At 40.0% G+C, this 22,060-nt stretch overlaps 1 protein-coding gene across 10 annotated transcripts in view; it reads right to left on the minus strand.

Annotated features, from left to right (window-relative positions):
- ltbp1 (latent transforming growth factor beta binding protein 1) overlaps positions 1–22,060 on the minus strand; it is a 386,058-nt gene that overhangs the window by 33,610 nt on the left and 330,388 nt on the right. For all 10 annotated transcript variants that reach the window (XM_028820637.2, XM_028820635.2, XM_051919196.1 and 7 more), the window contains 3 exons: positions 12,616–12,702; positions 6,061–6,189; positions 2,783–2,923 (listed from right to left, as the gene is read on the minus strand). In XM_028820637.2, coding sequence (XP_028676470.1) covers positions 2,783–2,923; positions 6,061–6,189; positions 12,616–12,702 — 357 coding nt within the window. The remainder of the gene's footprint in view (positions 1–2,782; positions 2,924–6,060; positions 6,190–12,615; positions 12,703–22,060) is intronic.

Genomic DNA, 22,060 nt, shown 5'->3' on the forward strand with positions numbered 1-22,060 from the left:
TCATCATCAGACTTAACCAGCGTATTGCTTAAATTCTTGTCCAGACCATTTTATATATATATATATATATATATAGCTCACTTCGCTCGCCAACCCCCTGTGCCTTCGCTACGTGCTAGCCTCTTTGCGGTTCTGTCACTCATGTATGGGGATGCGGTTGTACAATTTAAACAGATTTTAAGTTTCATGGGAATCGTTACATATGCATAATAGAACTATTTTACATTACAGCGAGTAATTAACCATATTAAAAAGAATAAAACGTAATAATATGAATGTAAATTATATTTCATGTTGCGTTAGAGTTATTCGTTGCATAATACGATTTTGTTCTGTTTGGCTTTGGAATTAACACACAAATACTTCTTAAACTTACACTTTTACTGTAAAACTTCAGTAAAAATTTTTTGAATTCAATTTTCGTCAATATCGCATTGAGTTTTGATTCTGTGTTTGGGCTTTCATCGTGACAACGCAACGTATAACTGCCCGTGATTGAATTTTGTTTCTTTCCTTCTATTAAATAAAATTACTTTTTCAAATGTTTGTCGCTGTGATTTGTTAATTGTCTTTGCAAAAGCTATTCTAACTGGATACTGTTAACATTTTAATACGAATGATATATCAAGATCTCCTTTGTTGTGTAATGTTATCTGTGGAAGATGTTCTACATTACCTTTCTTGGATACACCCTTCTTTCAACAGTAATTAGACCAGTGGAAGACCAGACGGTGTTAACGGTTGTAGATATTCTACAGGATATTGTAAGTTGGTGTTTTCATCTTCTGCACCATCACCACCAACTGTTTCAGCAGAGTCTATTGATACACATTTAACTAATTTGCTGTGTAATCAATCGTCATTTTTGGCATTTATTCATTTGACTTCATCGTTTCTCGGTGCTAGGATTGCCCGTGTACTCATTTTTTCTGTTGATAACCCTTCGTGATTAAATTCTTCAATAAGATTTGGACATAATACATTTTATTTAATTGGGAACTTAAAGTGAGGAAAACGTTAAAATGTATAAGAGCTGAGAGAGCAGAAATTGTGTCTGTCAAAAGCATTCATATGAATAAGAGGTGAGATTACCGTGTGTGTGGTTAAATACGGTTGAGGAGAAGGCGGAACTTGAAAAACTCTCATCTCGTCACAGGATTTTTTTTATATTATATATATTAAAAAGAGTGGCGGCCCTAGTACTGACCCCTGAGGGACACCACTTTTAACACCTAATTCTGAAAAAGTTGCCTTCACCCTAACCCTGTGCTTCCAGAGTTGGGGCAAATTTTGCACTCACTTACAGAGGAGAAGGAGGTTGGGAGCATGCACTGATATAGTGCGTTGCTGCACCCACCACACGACAAATGACCTCAGGATCCCAAATTAGGGCTCAGCCACTTACAGACCAAGCCTTGGATTCCCACGTCTTTTAGTTTGATCACTAACCTTTCATGTGGTACCTTATCAAAAGCTTTTTGAAAGTTAAGATAAACAATATATGCAATTCTCTTATTTTATGCTTTGTTGCTAACTCATAAAATTCCAGCACATTAGTGAAACACGACACACTCATCTGAACCCATGTTGTGTATGTGCTAATATTCCTGTTCAAGGCATGTGCTGCTCAGTCTTTTCCTTAATAACGGCTCCCATTAATTTACCTGTGACGCACATTACGCTTACTGGCCTAGAGTTCCTTCGATCTTCCCAATTACCCTTTTCATACAACAGAGTAATACTCGCTAACTTCCGCTCCTTAGGAATTTCCCCAGAAATTTTCAACACTGGCAACATTATTCTTTCAAGTTAGTAATCCCAGCTATTTTCTTCATATATCTTTTTATTTAATATACAAATAATCTAACTAGTCCTTGAATTTTTTTGACTATTAAATGGGTGGAAGGCATTACATAATCTCTAAATGATTTTAATTGCAGGGTGAATGGCATGTTTAGTAATTAGTACTATTAACAAATAATACTTTAAAATTGATCCAGTTGTAAGACACAGCAGGCAAAATAATGGCTAATAAACATATCAGCATGACTTTGGAGGCTTTTCAAAACATTGACAGCAGTTTCTTAATAAAAATGCCAAATCTGCCTAACAAAAAAGCAGACATTTTTAAATGTATTAATTTTGCTTTTTTTTTATATATATATATATAAGTGTCTACTTTGTAGGCAGAGAGTGTGATGTAGTGACATGGGCATTGAACTTTAAATCTCAAGCCTGCTGATTGACTTTCCACTCATGTTGTGTGACTCTGAGAGTACACCTAACCTGAACATGCTTTGTAAATTTAAAGAAGTAATCATCATGTGTGCTAATATAACAGTGTTTCCCAAATATAGGATAACTGATCTTTCCATTATAAAAAAAAAAATTCGGTTGTCGAGCGAAGCGATTGTTATAATAAACAAACATGCAGCCATTACAATTGCAAAGTGCACTATGAGAAAAAGATGTTATTATAAACCATATGACTCATTTTTCTCAAAGCCAGGTAAATAATGACACAGAGTCAGATACCAATAAAAATAACCACAATGGCCGCTTCAGATATCCTAAACACTACAGTAAGTATTGGAAATAGGGCGCAGTATTCCTTGTCACTGCAAGAGACTAGAGAGGTGGATTTATGAGCTTCCTGGGTCATATGTGTGTGAATTGAGCTATTGAGCAGCTAAATCTTAATCTGACTAACCATTGTTAAAGCCCTGCTGTTTACCCTCTTGCAAAAAAATAAAAAGTTGGTGCAGATTGCTTGGGCACTCACCTGTGGTGTCAGTTGGATCGATGCACCTGCGCAGTGTGAAATCAAGGACCAATGGGTGAGTGCAAAAGCAACTATAAGAACCATCCGTGTTAACACACTGCCCATCAATACATACTGAGCTGTCAGTGCATTCATCGATATCTGTAAAAGTAAAAACAATGGAAACAAATGATACCACGATTTCCAGGGCAGATGGAAAAGGTACAGAAAGACTGCAATAGACACAGAAAATAAATTTCCAGTGAATTCAGAAAATATTCAGACCCTTTCATTTTTTGTACACTTTGTTGTATTATAGGTTTAATTCTAAATGGATAAATTTGCAATTTTTGCTCACCAGAAAAAGAATGAAAGCCCTTTTCTCAAAACAGAGTATGACTCAGGCTTGCATCTCAGCAGACAATACGACTTATGTAGCAATGTCTTTTAGACAGATAAGGCCAAAGTGTAGATTGTTTTGTTGTTGAACACAATGTGTTTGGTGAAAACAGAACAAACCAGAACACTACATGAACCAGATACGGTGGGTGAGCTGGGGATGATTTGGGGTAGATATGCATGAGAGTAGTCTACAAAAACAGGTGAGACCATCTGGATGACAGCTACAGCTTGGCCGAAACATGCCAGACTCGTCACTTCTAAATGAGGTTGTTATAAGCTACTGAACCAGGACATGTGCCCAGTTTTTCACAAATTACTTTTGCATTTTGTTGAATTTTTGCTGAAAATTAAATGTCTGTTGTGTGTTTGCCACATTCGGCATAACTAATTTTAGGACTTGGTGATAACCATATTAATGATAGTTATATCCTGATATACAAAACTAAAGAACTGGAAAGAGAGTTTACTCACTTTTTCCATTGATCGAACGATCTATCTATCTATCTATCTATCTATCTATCTATCTATCTATCTATCTATCTATCTATCTATCTATCTATCTATCTATCTATCTACAGTGTGAAAGACAGCAGTGTAAATGGGACCTAAGTATCCTGGTCATTTGGTGGCATCTCATTGTTATTTGGCTGCTGGTTAAAGAAATAAATGAAACACTTCAAATGCAAGTCAATTAAAACCAAGACAACACTGCATTTTCCATTAGCATTAATTATTATTTGATTAATAATGGAGGAGTTGTTGGAATGAAATCCTGCAGCAACTGTTGCCCTTCAGGAATGGAGTTTGACCCCCCTGGGCTAGGGTCTGTGATGTGGTTGTTCGGTCCATCAGCACCTCAACATGTCTTTCCTCCTTCTATTAGTTTGCTCATTTGTGGCACACCAGACCCCTCACCTCAGTGGGTCCAACACTCCTCTACCCACTGATGTCACGCTCTCATCACTTTGCTTGCATTCTGTCCAGCCAAGCACTGGTGTCTCAGAAGGATACTCCACCTTCCCGTATTCCCACAGTTCTCCCAGACTCAAAGTCTAACAGCTGGACACATGGCTTTCATCCTCTTCACTGGGACATCTTTGGTCACTAACAGTATCCCAACAGCCAACAGTCACTCAATGAGGTTACTTTTTCAGGCACCGGGGCATGTAACTCACACACATCCTGTGCATATGTGCTGTGCTTGTAGTCATTTCACACTCAACCATGAGCTGTCCATTCTGCAATTTCTGGACTACCAGGACATATTTTGGTCAGTGTTGCAATCTGAATGGCCAGCAGCATAATAACGTTGAATCCTTTCATCCTGGGATTCCACTGTAGGTTTGGCATATTTCCCATTGTCATTCTAAATATTGAATATTTTTATTGCTGCTACACAATCTATAGATTGTTAGCTAGCTATGGTATCCTGCCTACTATACCAAAATTCATATCTATCTATCTATCTATCTATCTATCTATCTATCTATCTATCTATCTATCTATCTATCTATCTATCTATCTATCTATCTATCTGTCTGTCTGTCTGTCTAAGAGTGTTTTTCATATCTATCAGTCTATCTAGTATAGCACCTTGCACATCAGTTTGAGTGAAGAACTTTGCTTGAGATCCTGTGCACGCTTTGTTTTCATCACATTGTCTGTGGTGTGGCATTGTGTTGTCTTCCTCAGCTTGCTATATGGCACTTTACTTTGCCTTCTGTTACTTTCTGGCACAAGAGTTTAGGTCCTAAAATTCCTTTCTTCAAGTGTTTTCTTCTCATGGATTGGGCTCCATTACTAGCAGCGAGCTTAAGGCTACTAGACCTGGTTAAGGTTGTCCCACTCCAGGCCACTACAGAGAGTACCTTTCAGGACCAAAGAAGCTTTACAGTGGGTCAGAGACAGAAGAGATACATGCACCACATTTTAGGGGAACATTTAGCCTCTGGTGATCAAGGTCCCTTCCAGTAACACATCCAGTGTCTGTTTATAGGTTTATTACTCTGTCCATTCAAGTGAAAAAGTTTTAGCTCTGGTTACAAGAGTAAAATTAATTAATTTTTAGGCACCATTTTGTCTAAAGGAGTCTCTGCAGACTTGCCAACTTATCAAATAAGAACTCCAAAATCAAACTGAACAGACATTGGTTATACAGCTAAGCTACTTAAAAGGAATCCTCCAGGAATGAGGTAGGGAAGGTACAGCCGGCTCTTTACATTTATTAAGTTTTAGTAAGAACAGGCCTGGTATGTCAATGAAAACCTGGAAAAATGGAGCAGTACTCACTCTGTCATACTCTGGTGTGTTAAACAGTAAATCCTTTTTCATGTGGTCTTCTTGACTATGGCTCCCACCCTCTATTGGCATAGATTCAGATTTCATATCATATTTTCTCCATTTTTAGGAGACTTTACAGCTGAATGGGATCTCATCTTCATCTTCCTCTTAATTTAATTTTTCAAACTTTTCCTCTAAATTCCTTGAGTTGCTTTATATGCCCCTTCACCTTATTATTATCTTACTATTAGATGCTGAGGGACTTACCTGGCATGGATGTGTTTATCCTAAATTCATTGTAAATACCCAACTAACTGTGTGAAGATGGCTTACTGCACCAAATTCTTTGTAAGTGGCTTATAGCAAATTGGTCGATATGTACTTATGGAATGAGTCATTTTCAGGTCACATTCATAATCGGAAGATTTTCTACAACCTAGGCCTTAGTTTAACACTACAGAGTTTTTAGTGCAAAAAAATCTAAATTACACAGATTAAGAATCCTTATTGTAACACAATTAAAATTTGAACATTAAAGTTGAGAGGTAAGTGAAAACTAATCATAGTTTTAAACAGTTCTGATTCAATTACAGCCTATTTTCAAATGTTTCTCTTACCAATACAGTCTAATTTTGTAGCATCATAGTAGTAGCCCAGTTTGCAGTAGCATTCAAAACCAGGCTCTGTATTTACGCAGACACCATTCTTGCAAATTTCAGCTTCAAATAAGTCACATTCATTGGCATCTGTAACAAAACAAAAAAGAAATAGAATAAAAGTGGAGCAGTTAATCCTGTGACTGTTGATATGGAAAAATTGTTAAACCCCAACCTAGTTTTATCAATTTTTTAGTGTGCTATTTTGATTTTTGTTATCTTCAATATTTCATACATTCTGTCACCAATGTTTAAATAGCTGAGGGCCAACACAAATTTACTTCTAGTTACAAAGATAGCAGCTAGTCTGGCTCCTGCTGTAAAGTCAAACATCAGACCCCTACTTTCCCTCCACGTTTGCTGTACATGAAGTCACCGTAGAAATTGGATGTGGACCAACTTGTCATATTGCTTGCCTTTGCTCATGTGTTTTATTTTATGTCCATGATGTTTCTGTAGCCCGCTAAAGCTGCCACCTCAGGTTCTCAAGGGTGTTTTTGTTTTTACACTTTCTCCTATTGGTTGGTATAAAGTTCCATGCCAGATGGTTTATGGTGTTCGCTTCCCGCGTCCTCCCTGCGTGGAGTTTGCAGTACAAAGACATGCAGGTTAGGTGCATTGGCGATCCTAAATTGTTCCTAATGTGTGCTTGGTGTGTGTGTGTGTGTGTGTGCCTTGAGGTGGGCTAGCCACCCCCAACACGAACTGTTCACACTTCTACCCTCAGGCAGAAGGCATAGAAGTATGAAATGCAGGACTTCCAGGCTAAAGAACTCTTTCTTTCCCAAGGCCATTAGACTCCTCAATAACTGACCGGAGTTTATAACCATCGTTCATCTCATTCTATCGACCTCACACAACTGTATTTGACTTGTCCATCACACACCTACTGTACCTGCACATTACACTTTATACTTCTATTCTTTTTTTATACTTTATGCTGCCTCTGTTACTTATTATATATCTGCTACTTATTATTTATGTTTATCTTTATACATTGGTTTTGTCATTTGGTGTGGACGGCAAAGAAAGAATTTCATTGTCCAGGGAAACTTGAACTTGAACTGTGTGTCTCACTTGTCCTGATCATTGCTTTAGCCAAGCATACACTTGCATGCTATATGCATGTGGTAGTGACGACATACTTCCGGTGAAATCTCGGCCAGCTCAGTCACTTCTGTTATCCATAATGCAGTTGTGATTTTGTTTATTGGTTAGATTGTCCGAGAAAATGAAGTTTAACTTTCAGCGTACAGATAGCTCTACAACTGAGCCCTGCTGTGTACCTTTATGTTGAGCTTTCAGTAAGTACAAAAAGGTACTTAGTTTTCATACACTTCCTTCCAATGCAGAAACCCGATATAAATAAATGGGTCATTGCTATGCTCCCCTCCATTTTAAAAAAGAGGACTTTTGCGAGTCAGGGTCTGAGACAGGGCAGTGATGATTGAAGAAAGGAGAAGTTCTTGCGTTGTTTGAGTGGAACAATTGCTCTGTTCCATTTTCAATACTGAGGGTTTGGGAAAGTTGAAAGTTACCAATGGAGAATGACACACTGGCGTGGAGGAGGAGGAGGATGATAAAATCCTCGAGGACCATGACTACACTTCAGCTCTGGAACCAGCAGTTGTCAACCTAGCGCTTGGTGAAAATGTATCTCTCAGAGAGGATATCCTTCAGCTGAGGAAACTAATTCAGACCCTTACAATGAAGCAACAGATGGCATTCACTGTTTTGCTGGCTCAGACAGAGACATTCGCTTTTTTTACAAGGTAAGATGTCCAGCAGACTCATGTTATTATATGTTAAGCTTACATACATGTTTACCTGTCCCTGAATAAAGTTTAATGACTAATTATTCAAATTCTGTTGTTTTTTTATGTACTGTATCTATTTTTTTTAAAGAAGTTTGATGTAATAACATATTTGTTCCATGTAAATTCAATATTTTTAATATGTCTGGATTTTACTTTTGTAATTGTGGATGTAGCTTGAAACATATAGTTTGAAGCCCTTCTCCTGACATTTGGCACAATGTTTAAATAATACGACCTATGTCATTTACCGTAAGTCTGGGCACGTCTTGAAGCGTTCGGGTGAAAAACACGATGGCTAGTCTGTTTTGATACCAGTGCCAGAAGTGAAGAGGCTGGCTGATGTGGAAACCATATAGCCTATTCTTCTTCTTCTTTTGGCTGCTCCCGTTAGGGGTCGCCACAGTGGATCATCTTCTTCCATATCTTTCTGTCCTCGTCATCTTGCTCTGTCACCCCCATCACCTGCATGTCCTCTCTCACCACATCCATAAACCTTCTATGAGGCCTTCCTCTATTCCCCTTGTCTGGCAGCTCTATCCTTAGCATCCTTCTCCCAATATACCCAGCATTTCTCCTCTGCACATGTCCAAAACCAACGCAATCTCGCCTCTCTGACTTTGTCTCCCAACTGCCCAACTTGAGCTGATCCTCTAATGGAATCCATATAGCCTATTAATTCCAAATCAAAAACTAAGGCATGGCAACCATTATCATTGGTTCCTGGCAAATCTCTACTTTATTTCTGTTATTAGTATTCTACTATGGCACTTGGGGAGGTTTGGGGGTTGGGGGACAGCTGCCCTGGCTCATCAGAACTGTGATTTTGCCTGTGTTAAAGAATTGTGGACCACCGGTAGTTTCTTTTCTCCATGAATGCTGTCAGATGAAGGTTTTGTTTCCCTATCTTTCGTTGCCAACTAACCTAACTCAATTATTATGTTAACAGGTTTAAAAAAAGTATGACTTAGTATAACTTGTAACCTTTCCAGTTAAAGTGCACTTTACTGTATATTTTAAAATGTTTATTTATTTAGCTGTAAGTATAAAGAGCCAGGTTTTAGTACTTGACTGTTATCATTTTATAAATTTTATAAATATGTCTGAGCCTGGAATTAGTGAAGAGTGCCACACAAGATTAAATTGAATTGAAAACGTTCTAGGTTCTAGATGTGCACACTTTCAATTGACATCCTTTTTTCCTTAGGCCCTACTTTTATGAGCAAAGAATCTTTCCTGTGCCTTAACAAGATCTTATTATTCCCTCCTTTTCTTTCATTGCACCAATTCAATCATCTGTATTTGATATTCGCCCCTTTGACTGGCTGGTAGTAATGTTTATTTTTCTTTATCCACTTCACATCTCTACCGGTCATCCCCATCCGTCCATTTCAAAGGTTCTTTGTGGAATTATCTCCTCTTATACTTTGTAATCGTTGTCATGTGTTATAGGTATTTCAATCACTCTCATTCTGTCCATTTTATTTCACTTTTTCTTTTCTTTCTTGATTATTTGGATCCGCCAATTTCCTTCTCTACTTTCCAGAAGACTGATCCCTATTGCTGCCTGCCAAAGAGCATTCAGCCTTCCAGATGGAAATCTTCTTATCAGCTAGTCAATTGCTGTTTGCTCAACAACTTCGTAAATGTGTCATTTTCATCTGCTAGATTTGACATTGCTCCATCTACAGCCACTCTTGATTTATTTAACAGCTCTTCATCTAATAAGATTAATGTGTATGTGTGCATGCACAGGGCCTTCAGAAAGTACTCAAAAGCCTTCACGTTTTTTACATTTTGCTAGGTTGCAGCCTTCTGCTAATATTGTTTAAATTAATTTTTTCCCTCATTAGAAAACACTCAATACCACAGAATAACAAAGTGAATTTGGATTTAGAAATCTTTGCACATTTATCTATATATACTGTATATAAGAGTCAATGTATGTATGTATGTATGTTCTAGCATCACTTCCGAACAGCTGGAGCAATTTTCATTAAACTTGGTAGACATGTTTCTCATTGGTTGACTAAAAATACTGTAATAATAATAATAATTCTTTGCATTTATATAGCGCTTTTCTCACTACTCAAAGCGCTCAGCAATTGCAGGTTAAAGGCCTTGCTCAAGGGCCCAACAGAGCAGAGTCTCTTTTGGCATTTATGGGATTCGAACCGGCAACCTTCCGATTGCCAGTGCAGATCCCTTCAACCCACCCCACCCCCTTCTGGGTAGGGTGGGGGGTGATCTTACGGTACTGTATGCATGTTATCATCCAGTTAACACTTGGAACGACCACCAGAGGGCGAACTGGAGGTGACTGACATTTGGCCGGTTCTGAGCATCAACTGGATGATAACATACATACAGTCATATGAAAAAGTTTGGGAACCTCTCTCAGCCTGCATAATAATTGGCTCTACTTTCAACAAAAAAGATAACAGTGGTATGTCTTTCATTTCCTAGGAACATCTGACTACTGGGGTGTTTTCCGAACAAAGATTTTTAGTGAAGCAGTACTTAGTTGTATGAAATTAAATCAAATGTGAAAAACTGGCTGTGCACAAATGTGGGTCCCCTTGTAATTTTGCTGATTTGAATGCCTGTCACTGCTCAATGCTGATTACTTGCAACACCAAATTGGCTGGATTAGCTCATTAAGCCTTGAACTTCACAGACAGGTGTGTCCAATCATGAGATATAAAGGTATTTAAGGTGGTCAATTGCAAGTTGTCCTTCCCTTTGACTCTCCTCTGAAGAGTGACAGCATGGGATCCTCAAAGCAACTCAAGATCTGAAAACAAAGATTGTTGAGTCTCCTGGTTTAGGTGAAGGCTACACAAAGCTATCTCAGAGGTTTAAACTGTCAGTTTCAACTGTAAGGAATGGAATCAGGAAATGGAAGGCCACAGGCACAGTTGCTGTTAAACCCAGCAGTCTGGCAGGCCAAGAAAAATACAGGAGCCGCATAAAGGAAAATAAAGGAGGAACAACATCTTTCACCTTTGCTCTAGCCCTGAGATTTGCAATGTGTGGCTTACTTGAGTGTTTTCAGTTGTTGAGATTTTCCGTATTTCTAACCTTCTTGTTGTTTTGTGGAAATTTGTGAGGGCCTGCACACATATTTTAGATTTTTTTTTGCATGTTCCTGATTTCAGTCTGTAAAGTATTTCATTTTAACTTTACTAATATTCACTCTTGACCTCTGCAACTGTGAAGCTGTCTTTCTGCTCTGGAGTGTTACGATGGGTGGTTGGTAGCCCACTTCGGGACACACTTACACAGTCACCCACACCAGGAAACTTTGAAGAGGGGAACTTTTTAATATAACATGCATGTTTTTGGAATAAAGACTTGAGTACCCAATAAAAAAATTAGCAGTCAGTCAACAATGTAAGAATTTGCAAGCACCACACAAATGGACCGGGTTCAAACGGTCATTAATAAACATGTACAGTACAGCTTAATAGACATATATATCAAACATTAACAGCCTAATTCGTTGTCACCATCACAGATAAAAACTATGTAGTAAAACTGTATGTGTATGAGAGTGTAATATGGTGACACTATATCCACTGAAAATTCATGTGGCTATGGAAGGGAACATGCTAACTCAGGGGTGGGCAGTGTCGGTCCTGGAGGGCCTCAGTGGCTGCAGGTTTTTGTTCCAACTCAGTTACTTAATTAGAAACCAATCCTTGCCAATCTCAGACCTTATTTAATTTTATGGCTTGGTAGTCTACAATGTTAGGTTCTTCCATCCATCCATTATATATCCTAACTACAGGGTCACGGGGGTCTGCTGGAGCCAGTCCCAGCCAACACAGGGTGCAAGGCAGGAAACAAACCCTGGGCAGGGTGCCAGCCCACCACAGGGCACACATACCCACACACCAAGCACGCACTAGGGATGCACTTAACCTGCATGTCTTTGGACTGGGGAGGAAACCAGAGCACCCGGAGGAAACCCACACAGACACGGGGAGAACATGCAAACTCCATGCAGGGAGGACCTGGGAAGCGAACCCAGGTCTCCTAACTGCGAGGCAGCAGCGCTACCCACTGCGCCACCGTGCCGCCCCATGTTAGGTTCTTATATTGTAGATTTTGTTTTCCTTTCCAAGTATATCATCTAAATGATAAAACAGATAATTTTCAGTCTGTCACATTCTTTTGTTAAGTGTTTTATTAAACCAAATACAGCATTGTGAATCCACACGGGTGTAAATGGAAATAGATTAGATGGAGAACTACTGGCTTCTTTGTCATTTGCGTCTTATTGCTAATGAGGAGCCATTAAAAACACTGAATGCAGCTGTTTAGGACTGAAATAAGCAATTAAGGGTGGGGAACCTTAACAAGTGTGACCATTTATTAAGAGACTGGGTTGGAACAAAAACCTGAAGCCACTGCAGCCCTTCATTTCAGGACCGAGATTGCCCACCCCTGTGCTAACTAAACATGGGGGGGAGCTAGGAAATCCATTACAGGTCATTAGAGCAGTGAAGCATCAGTGGGCACAGTAAACAGAACGGAATATTTTTAAATTTGTTAACTGAAAAGAACTGAGGGAGTCCTAAATTGTAATAGGAATATTTAAAGGCATATTACCAACTGCACATTTTTAATTATGAACAGTTAAAAAATGTGGAAATCCTATAATTTTTATGGATTACCAAGACGCTGCAGAATTATTTACCTTTGTAGTTTTGTGGTGTGACCCCATGAACTGAATCTTCATTTGGAATAAATCCTTTTCCTTTGGGACACAGAGAAGAAAATGCGCCTATAAAGGAGAATAAAAACAACTAAGTTATATTGAGAGTAATAATAACAATATTAATAAATAGATCCTTTTCATGGAGCCACTTACTCTACGACATTACTTCAGGAAGCAGGCTCTGTCCCATGAGACTCATCCTGGCATCCGGTAGCAGGCTATCGCAGGGCACAGTCCCTCAAACATACATTCTTATCCACACCAGGTTAATACAGAGACACAAGTCTACTTAAACGGGATGCCTTTGGTATGTGGTAGGACAACAGAGTACTTGGAAAACACTTGCATGAACACAGTGTGTGACCAGCAGGGGACATTGCAGCACCTCAAATACTAAACACAATGACTCAGACACAAGTTCCAGTAAGGACAAAGGGTATTATTGTGTGACACTCTTACACACATGCATACACGTTTCTCAGACTCACAAATTATAATTCAAACTTGTAGCCATCTTTCCACTCCAGGTAAGCTATGTCTTCCTCCTCCTATCTCTGGCTCCCTGAATGGAAGCAGGCTGCTTCTTTTATATAAAATCCTGCAGTACGCCTGGTGTCCTGAAATTGTGGCTTGGGAGCATATCCCGGTATGTTTGAAAACCCACAAAGTAGGGCTGTCCAGTCCCTTCAGCGTTCCCTGTCGGTACACATGGAACCCCAAAGGACTGACCCAAAGGACTACAATTACCATGATGCCCTATGGGTATCCGCAAGGGTACTGTTGTCCAGGGACACTGCCACCTAATGGGTGGTGGGTGACGACAATGACCTGACTACATTGCCTTCCCCTGTCCCTCTGTGATACTGGCGTCCAGGCCAGGTAAAGATCCCAGATCAACTCTGGTTGGGATGCCAGTTCCAGCATGGTGTCTCTCACAAGGGAAAACAGGCACTCTCTGCACAGGAAGTAATCAAGGTGGGATTTGGTCCTATGACTTGGGGGCCGAGAAACGGTACCACCATGCTACTGTGCTCCTTATTAAAACTCTTTCAGGGCTGATGTCGACTTTTGTCAAAATTCAGGAATATAGGATAGTAACCAGCTGTAAACTGCAACAAAACTCACCCTTACATTTTAGTTGGACTCTCTTTGCTAGAAGGAAATTTACATAGCTTTGTTGATTTGACCTCGATTCCCTATGCGTGCATGAGTAGCGAAGAGCAAACAACCTCTAAAATGGCACCATGTATAAATATATATATATATATATATATATATATATATATATATATATATATACAGTGGTGTGAAAAACTATTTGCCCCCTTCCTGATTTCTTTTTCTTTTGCATGTTTGTCACACAAAATGTTTCTGATCATCAAACACATTTAAACCATTAGTCAAATATAACACAAGGTAAACACAAAATGCAGTTTTTAAATGGTGGTTTTTATTATTTAGGAAGAAAAAAAATCCAAACCTACATGGCCCTGTGTGAAAAAGTAATTGCCCCCTGAACCTAATAACTGGTTGGGCCACCCTTAGCAGCAATAACTGCAATCAAGCGTTTTGCGATAACTTGCAATGAGTCTTTTACAGTGCTCTGGAGGAATTTTGGCCCACTCATCTTTGCAAAATTGTTGTAATTCAGCTTTATTTGAGGGTTTTCTAGCATGAACCGCCTTTTTAAGGTCATGCCATAGCATCTCAATTGGATTCAGGTCAGGACTTTGACTAGGCCACTCCAAAGTCTTCATTTTGTTTTTCTTCAGCCATTCAGAGGTGGATTTGCTGGTGTGTTTTGGGTCATTGTCCTGTTGCAGCACCAAGATCGCTTCAGCTTGAGTTGAGGAACAGATGGCCGGACATTCTCCTTCAGGATTTTTTTGGTAGACAGTAGAATTCATGGTTCCATCTATCACAGCAAGCCTTCCAGGTCCTGAAGCAGCAAAACAACCCCAGACCATTACACTACCACCACCATATTTTACTGTTGGTATGATGTTCTTTTCTGAAATGCTGTGTTCCTTTTACGCAGATGTAACGGGACATTTGCCTTCCAAAAAGTTCAACTTTTGTCTCATCAGTCCACAAGGTATTTTCCCAAAAGTCTTGGCAATCATGAGATGTTTCTTAGCAAAATTGAGACGAGCCCTAATGTTCTTTTTGCTTAACAGTGGTTTGCGTCTTGGACATCTGCCATGCAGGCCGTTTTTGCCCAGTCTCTTTCTTATGGTGGAGTCATGAACACTGACCTTAATTGAGGCAAGTGAGGCCTGCAGTTCTTTAGACGTTGTCCTGGGGTCTTTTGTGACCTCTCGGATGAGTCGTCTCTGCGCTCTTGGGGTAATTTTGGGTCGGCCGGCCACTCCTGGGAAGGTTCACCACTGTTCCATGTTTTTGCCATTTGTGGATAATGGCTCTCACTGTGGTTCGCTGGAGTCCCAAAGCTTTAGAAATGGCTTTATAACCTTTACCAGACTGCTAGATCTCAATTACTTCTGTTCTCATTTGTTCCTGAATTTCTTTGGATCTTGGCATGATGTCTAGCTTTTTGAGGTGCTTTTGGTCTACTTCTTTGTGTCAGGCAGCTCCTATTTAAGTGATTTCTTGATTGAAACAGGTGTGGCAGTAATCAGGCCTGGGGGTGGCTACGGAAATTGAACTCAGGTGTGATACACCACAGTTAGGTTATTTTTTAACAAGGGGGCAATTACTTTTTCACACAGGGCCATGTAGGTTTGGATTTTTTTTTCTCCCTAAATAATAAAAACCATCATTTAAAAACTGCATTTTGTGTTTACTTGTGTTATATTTGACTAATGGTTAAATGTGTTTGATGATCAGAAACATTTTGTGTGACAAACATGCAAAAGAATAAGAAATCAGGAAGGGGGCAAATAGTTTTTCACACCACTGTATATATATATATATATATATATATATATAATATATAAATACTTCATGAACATTTTACGTAATTTCGTCGAATAGGACTCTGACCTGTCGGACTCCAAGTTTGATGCAAGTGATCTGGAGATGGGTATCAAAAACGAAAGTCAGGTACCAGCATCATCTGATAGGTCCCCAGCTGATCGTGGTGCTGATGCACCCACAGCAGAGTTTGCCTGGGAGGACCACCACTTATGATGACAAGAAGTACAAACCATACTGCGTCACACTGCAACAGCCACTGCCACCCACCTGCTGTGTGAAGACAGTCAGGCAGCTGGCCCACCGTGCATTCCTGCTGACCAACGATGTGCCCCCACGCAGCCACTGCTGCCACAGATGCCGAACATGCGCCAACAGCAGCCACAGCACATAGTAACAGATGTTTTATGTTGACTTATGTGTGAAACGATTGCTTTGTGTGCTTTTTTGGAAAAATATTAAGCCCTCAAAGAGTTAATAATTGTATTTTTTTTTTATTATAATTTCCATTACATCAGTATTATCAGACGGAGCCCATCCTGGCAGCAGTGGGCATAAGGCTGGAACCAACCTTGGATGGGACACTGTAATCAGAATATAAGTTTAATATGTCACTGTGCTCTGTGCAAATATTTTAAATCTGCTTTTCTTTCCTTTCTACATCCACAGCTGAGCCAGATTTAGTATAAAAGGGCTCAGCATTTAGAACTGCTAGGCCAAGCATAGGACAGGATAGACAAAGACAAATGGGCAAGGTGTACTATTTTTGTGTGTTAAAGTCAGCATGAAAATGAATCCTCTCTTTGCCTTGTTTGTAATGGCATGATTTTCCTAAGTAAGGGCCTGCACATGGAGAAAGAGTATAAAGCCTTGGCACATTGCCCGGTACACCTTTGTAGCCGATGGACAGATGGACATCATAACGTCATCCGATCCTGAAAATCCTTCCAGTGCAGCGACGAACATGGTAGACTGTATACATCGAGATCCCACTTCGATAATAGTCTTGCTATGGCTTCCTCGTCTGTAACGCTGTGTAAATCGTCATTAAAGAAAGTTAAGTTATTTTCTCTTATGTGATTTCTTACCGACATATCACTATGGGAGGGGTATAGCCTTTTAATATTATATCTATATAGTTTTGGGTGGGGCGGCATGGTGGCACAGTGGGTAGCGCTGCTGCCTCGCAGTTAGGAGACCCTGGTTCGCTTCCCAGGTCCTCCCTGCGTGGAGTCTGCATGTTCTCCCTGTGTCTGCGTGGGTTTCCTCCGGGTGCTCTGGTTTCCTCCCACAGTCCAAAGACATGCAGGTTAGGTGCATTGGCGATTCTAAATTGTCCCTAGTGCGTGCTTGGTGTGTGGGTGTGTGTATGTGTGTGCATGCCCTGCGGTGGGCTTGCGCCCTGCTCTGGGTTTGTTTCCTGCCTTGCACCCTGTGTTTGCTGGGATTGGCTCCAGCAGACCATCGTGACCCTGTAGTTAGGATATAGCGGGTTGGAAAATGGATGGATGGATGGATAGTTTTGGGTTACTTAAGACGCCGCAATTACAAAAGAATTATATACCAACCAGAGAGCTAGCGCCCCAAGAGGAAACCAAACACCAGTTCAATGCAGAGCCCACTCACTCTGGGACAGTTTAGAGTCCCATGGGGAAACACACATCAAATACCTACATATAGTAGAAGGCAACCTAAACATAAAGTAAACCATGATGTATGTGCAAAGCTGTCTGTACTACTGTGCTACTGCTCAGGCCTGTATAATTAGCAATCCATCCATTTGCTGAAGCCACCATTTTTCCATTACAGAGTTAGTTGGTCTTTAGAGCCTATTTTGCACCAACCAGAAGGGAAGATCCACTCCTGAACATGACATGAGTTCATTAAATGACACTCTGATACTGGCTCAGTTAGGAGTTGACATGCACGGCTTTGAGATTCACAAGGAAGTGTGAGCTCGGGAAGAACACAAATGTGGATTTGAAGAGAGCTCACAAGTGCCACACGACGGGCCATCAGTTCTAACCACTACAAACACTGTCTTTGAATGACAAATGTTAAATATAGAGCTGGAATTGAATTGTGTTTCAAAAAAAGGCAAACGTAAAAAATCTACTGATTGCTAAAGTTAAGAAACAGAAAAATGAGGAATGCTAAAAAATGAACTACAAATTCTTCAATAGATCCTAATTATCCACCAGGCTTAGCCTGAAAATGTTTTGGGTTTACTGCGAGTCTTTCCATATGACTGGGAAGGTCACCAGATAAGGCACAGGAACAAAAGATCAAGAAACAGAAACTCTTTAAGATGTTCTTGCAGGCTGTTGGGTGAAGGGCTTCAGACCTTCCCTGCATGGCACTTCATTAGCTCCAGATAATAGGCTTAATTCTTTTTTTGATTGGAAGTGCCCCCTTTAACCTGTATTAGTCCGTTCTCACAGAGGCTGTCCTTTGGATCTCTGAGAAAATGTAAATGCTGTTTGTGACTAGTTCACTTTCGCCCTTCCATAGGCTGGCAAAACGAAAGCAGTTTGGTGTCCACAATGCCCGCAATGAACGGGAAGTAATGAGGTCATGAGTTTCAGGTGCTACTCTGAGGCAGTTCCAAGCAGCATTCTGCTTGTAGCTTCAAACCTTCATCCCGCACCACTATTCTGCTGTCATTTATATTAACCACAGCTCAGTAAATCTCACTGTTGTTGATAATCCTGATCCTTGAGGAGACAAAGAAGAGTTAAAAGAAGCACCCCGGACATTGTCCTCAACAGAATGCTGCAGGGAGAGGCCCGTCTCTAAACATTTCTATTACTGTCCGTTTTCTTAACTTGCTTATTCAGATAGAGAATGGGGTGGCACCGGGACTACAGCTATACTGATTGCAAAGCAGGGGAAAAAATCTTTCAGGACAATAATTTTATACGTTCTAGATGACATGACAATGACTAAACGAAGAAGAAAGAGCAGCACGTCAAAAAATTGACCCAAAATCGTTGGAGAGAAAAGAATGCAAAAAAGAACAATAATAATCAATGTGCAAATTCTGAAAATAAGGAAAGTAATAATCAGCCCGAATCAAGTGGAACTGAAAACCTCGTAGGTCCAATCAGGGTCAGAAATAAAAGACAAGGAGTAAAAGACAAAGTAGAACTTCATTTTAACTGGCGAAAAGAAAGGTAATGTTGTACATATTCTGCGAATAACATTAGACACCAAAGGAGATCTTGATATGCCATTTGTATTAAAACGTTTACAGTTTCCTGTGAGAATAGCTTTTGATATGACAATTAACAAATCACAAGAATCACAATGAATTTGTAACAATTCCCATGAAAATAACAATCTCTTTAAATTGTATATACGGTTAACCAAACCCGGGGGTTGGCAAGTGAAGCAGCAGGGGGCAGAGCCCCCCAGTATATATATATATATATATATATGTATATATATATATATATATATATATATATTCATAGCATTCGTAGTCTGAAACACGATCTAATTGTATGGGTGGTTACCTACCAGGTAACACATGTGGCTGGTCTGCAAGTCGGCAAACATCCGCCGCCACTTCCTCTCAGTCGCGAGAAGAACATCATAGAATGTTATATAGTTTTACTATCAAATAAAGCAAAGAGTATGCGACACGTGTTTCGCCCTTATTTGGGCTCATCAGGCCCCTTTATGCTGCACCACGGCATGTGGTTCGTTTATTTGACAGCCTGGAGATCAGAGTAATTACATTCATAGCATTCATAGTCTGACATCTGAGGTTCGATCCCTGCGAGGGGATGCAGTGGAGTGTGTACCCCTGATGAGCCCAAATAAAGGCAAAACATATGTCGTGTACTCTTTGCATTATTTGACAGTAAAACTATATAACACATATATATATATATATATATATATACTGTATATAAAATAAATAAATGAATAAAATGCTAAGGTCTGCCATCTGTCACATGGTTACTCAGACCACTGGAGTTAGAACCTTGATCTTGGTCTTGATTGATAGCTTACGACTTGACATATTCTGGTAATTAAAATAAAAACAAACAGAGGTAATAGCAACTGACCTGTGTTTATGATTGGCAAAAAAACTAACTTGGCAGACTGAAAAAGAAGACCAGCAACATCCAACAAATTACAGAAGCTGATCGTGTGACAAACAACACTATAATAGGAAGAAGTAGAAGAGAAACAACAGTAGCACAACCTCTGTTGAACGTCATACGCGAGATACAGAATGCAAGAATAGGAAACATGGAATGTGGTCCACATGTTTCACCAGATGATAAATTGTGGTTAACTTCTCCCTCCTCCCTTCTCTCTTATAAGTAATTGTTTGTGCAATTTAAGACTATCTTTAAATTCTGAACTTTCAAAACCAGTTTCCCATTGTGGAGCCTACTTAGGCTAAATCCTACAGATGGTAGTTTAGGGCTGACTGCCTAGAGTGTAGCCTTATCTGGATAGGCTAATGAAAGCCCTGGTCAGCTTGTTGAGTATAGTTTGGAGGCCTCATCCTCCTCTCAACATGTTTTTGACACCAGGTCACAACAAAAGAAAAACTACAAATCTGGATTGGTAGAATTTATCTGAGGTTGTTTGGGCGTCTAGTGAAGATGCCACCTGGTATTGCTGTGGAGGAGATGTACCACCCAAGCATTGACCCAAGAAATGTTACACTGGTTTATATAGCATTTGGGTTTTTACCAAAAACAGGCTGAATGCAGTTGCTGAGGATGGTGAAAGGATGGAATGCGAGTGGGAAATGAGATGATCTAGGGCTAGGCAAATATGCAGGTGGTAAGTCAGAGAACCATTAAATGTTTCTTTTTGTATATGTTTTAATGTAAATCATAAGTTTATTTTCTAGGGTGGAAAAATGTAGGGAGTTTATAATGGAAATGGAACACCTGCACAGTCAGCTTTATGATTCGCTTTATATTATTGTAAGGGTATGATAAAATGACAGGAAGTTAAAGTTTGACAAAAAACAGACATGTCTGAAACAAATGATGATAATAATAATGAGGGTGCTTTAAAATAATACGGCAGGCCAGTTTTCCTTACAGGAGCCTATTTTTACCCTGTGTTTTTCGGCTTTTTGTGTAACCTCAGATGGTTTGGAAAAAAAAATGATGGGGGGAATAATCATAACAGAAAAACAACGGAGAAGGTCACATGGAGGCAATTTTCTAAGCTGGTTGCTCAGCATGGTACTAACACTTAATAGATTTTGGATGATTTCATTTGAAGTTTTCTAAGCATGAGCGTTTATAAACTGTGACAGATACATGACTCCTGCCTTTGCGCCACAAACTGGTTTCTAATTGTACACATGTGTAAAGGAAGTATCAGATTTGAAGTTAGAAATTAAAGAGGTTTATGTGCATTCTAAGCAAATGTTCACAATCTGTTATCTGATTCCTCACACTGTTAAGTGTGGAGAGTGGGTGCTGGCTACATTTCCTAGAGGGTATCGGTTGTGTTTCCTAGTAGGTAGAAGACTTAACTTTTTTCCTTTCTCCCTCTGTATTTTACAATGATGACTAAGTGTGCAAAGCCCCTCTCATATACTTAAAAACTGTTGGTTAATTCCATCCAACTTGTGTTGTTCACCCACTTTTTCCACTGCAGAGTCAAAGGAGGTTTGAAAGAGGTTTGCTTTCTACCACAGGGATTATTCTTGTCATTCTCAATAAGCTTTACTAGATGTGTTAGAAAACCGAAGAACCATAAGAAAATCTACACCTATGGCGACTGGGCTGGGAACTGAGCTCTTATTCCTATAATCGTTAGGCAGCTGTGTTAAGCAATGAGAGTTTTTATGAATCAATATATCAAGTTGCCTTATCCATTAAAGGAATATGAGGCACCGGGATGTATTCCAGTAGCATCAAATACAAAGCAGGAACCATCCCTGGATGAGATGTGAGTTCACACCAGCATTGGCTTGGGCCAATTTAAAACTAGCGACGGACTCATATCTTTTAAATGCGTGAAGAAATCCGAGTTCCTGGAGAAAGAATATTGACAAACAGAGAACATTAAAACCCCATAGGCTAGGACTTGTGTAGGAAATAAATGCAAGGCAGTAGCACTAAACAATAAGGAAGATTTACCCAACCTTTCTTGCATCAATCTGTCTGTTCATCTATTGCTAATCTGATCCTGCTTTACCCAATACATCCATCCATCCATTTTCCAACCCGCTGAATCCGAACACAGGGTCACGGGGGTCTGCTGGAGCCAACCCCCAGCCAACACAGGGCACAAGGCAGGGAACCAATCCCGGGCAGGGTGCCAACCCACCGCAGGACACACACAAACACACCCACACACCAAGCACACACTAGGGCCAATTTAGAATCACCAATCCACCTAACCTGCATGTCTTTGGACTGTGGGAGGGAAACCGGAGCGCCCGGAGGAAACCCACGCAGACACGGGGAGAACATGCAAACTCCACGCAGGGTGGACCCGGGAA

This window comes from Erpetoichthys calabaricus, chromosome 15 (assembly GCF_900747795.2).
Source record: "Erpetoichthys calabaricus chromosome 15, fErpCal1.3, whole genome shotgun sequence".
In the NCBI taxonomy this organism is placed as follows: Eukaryota; Metazoa; Chordata; class Cladistia; order Polypteriformes; family Polypteridae; genus Erpetoichthys; species Erpetoichthys calabaricus.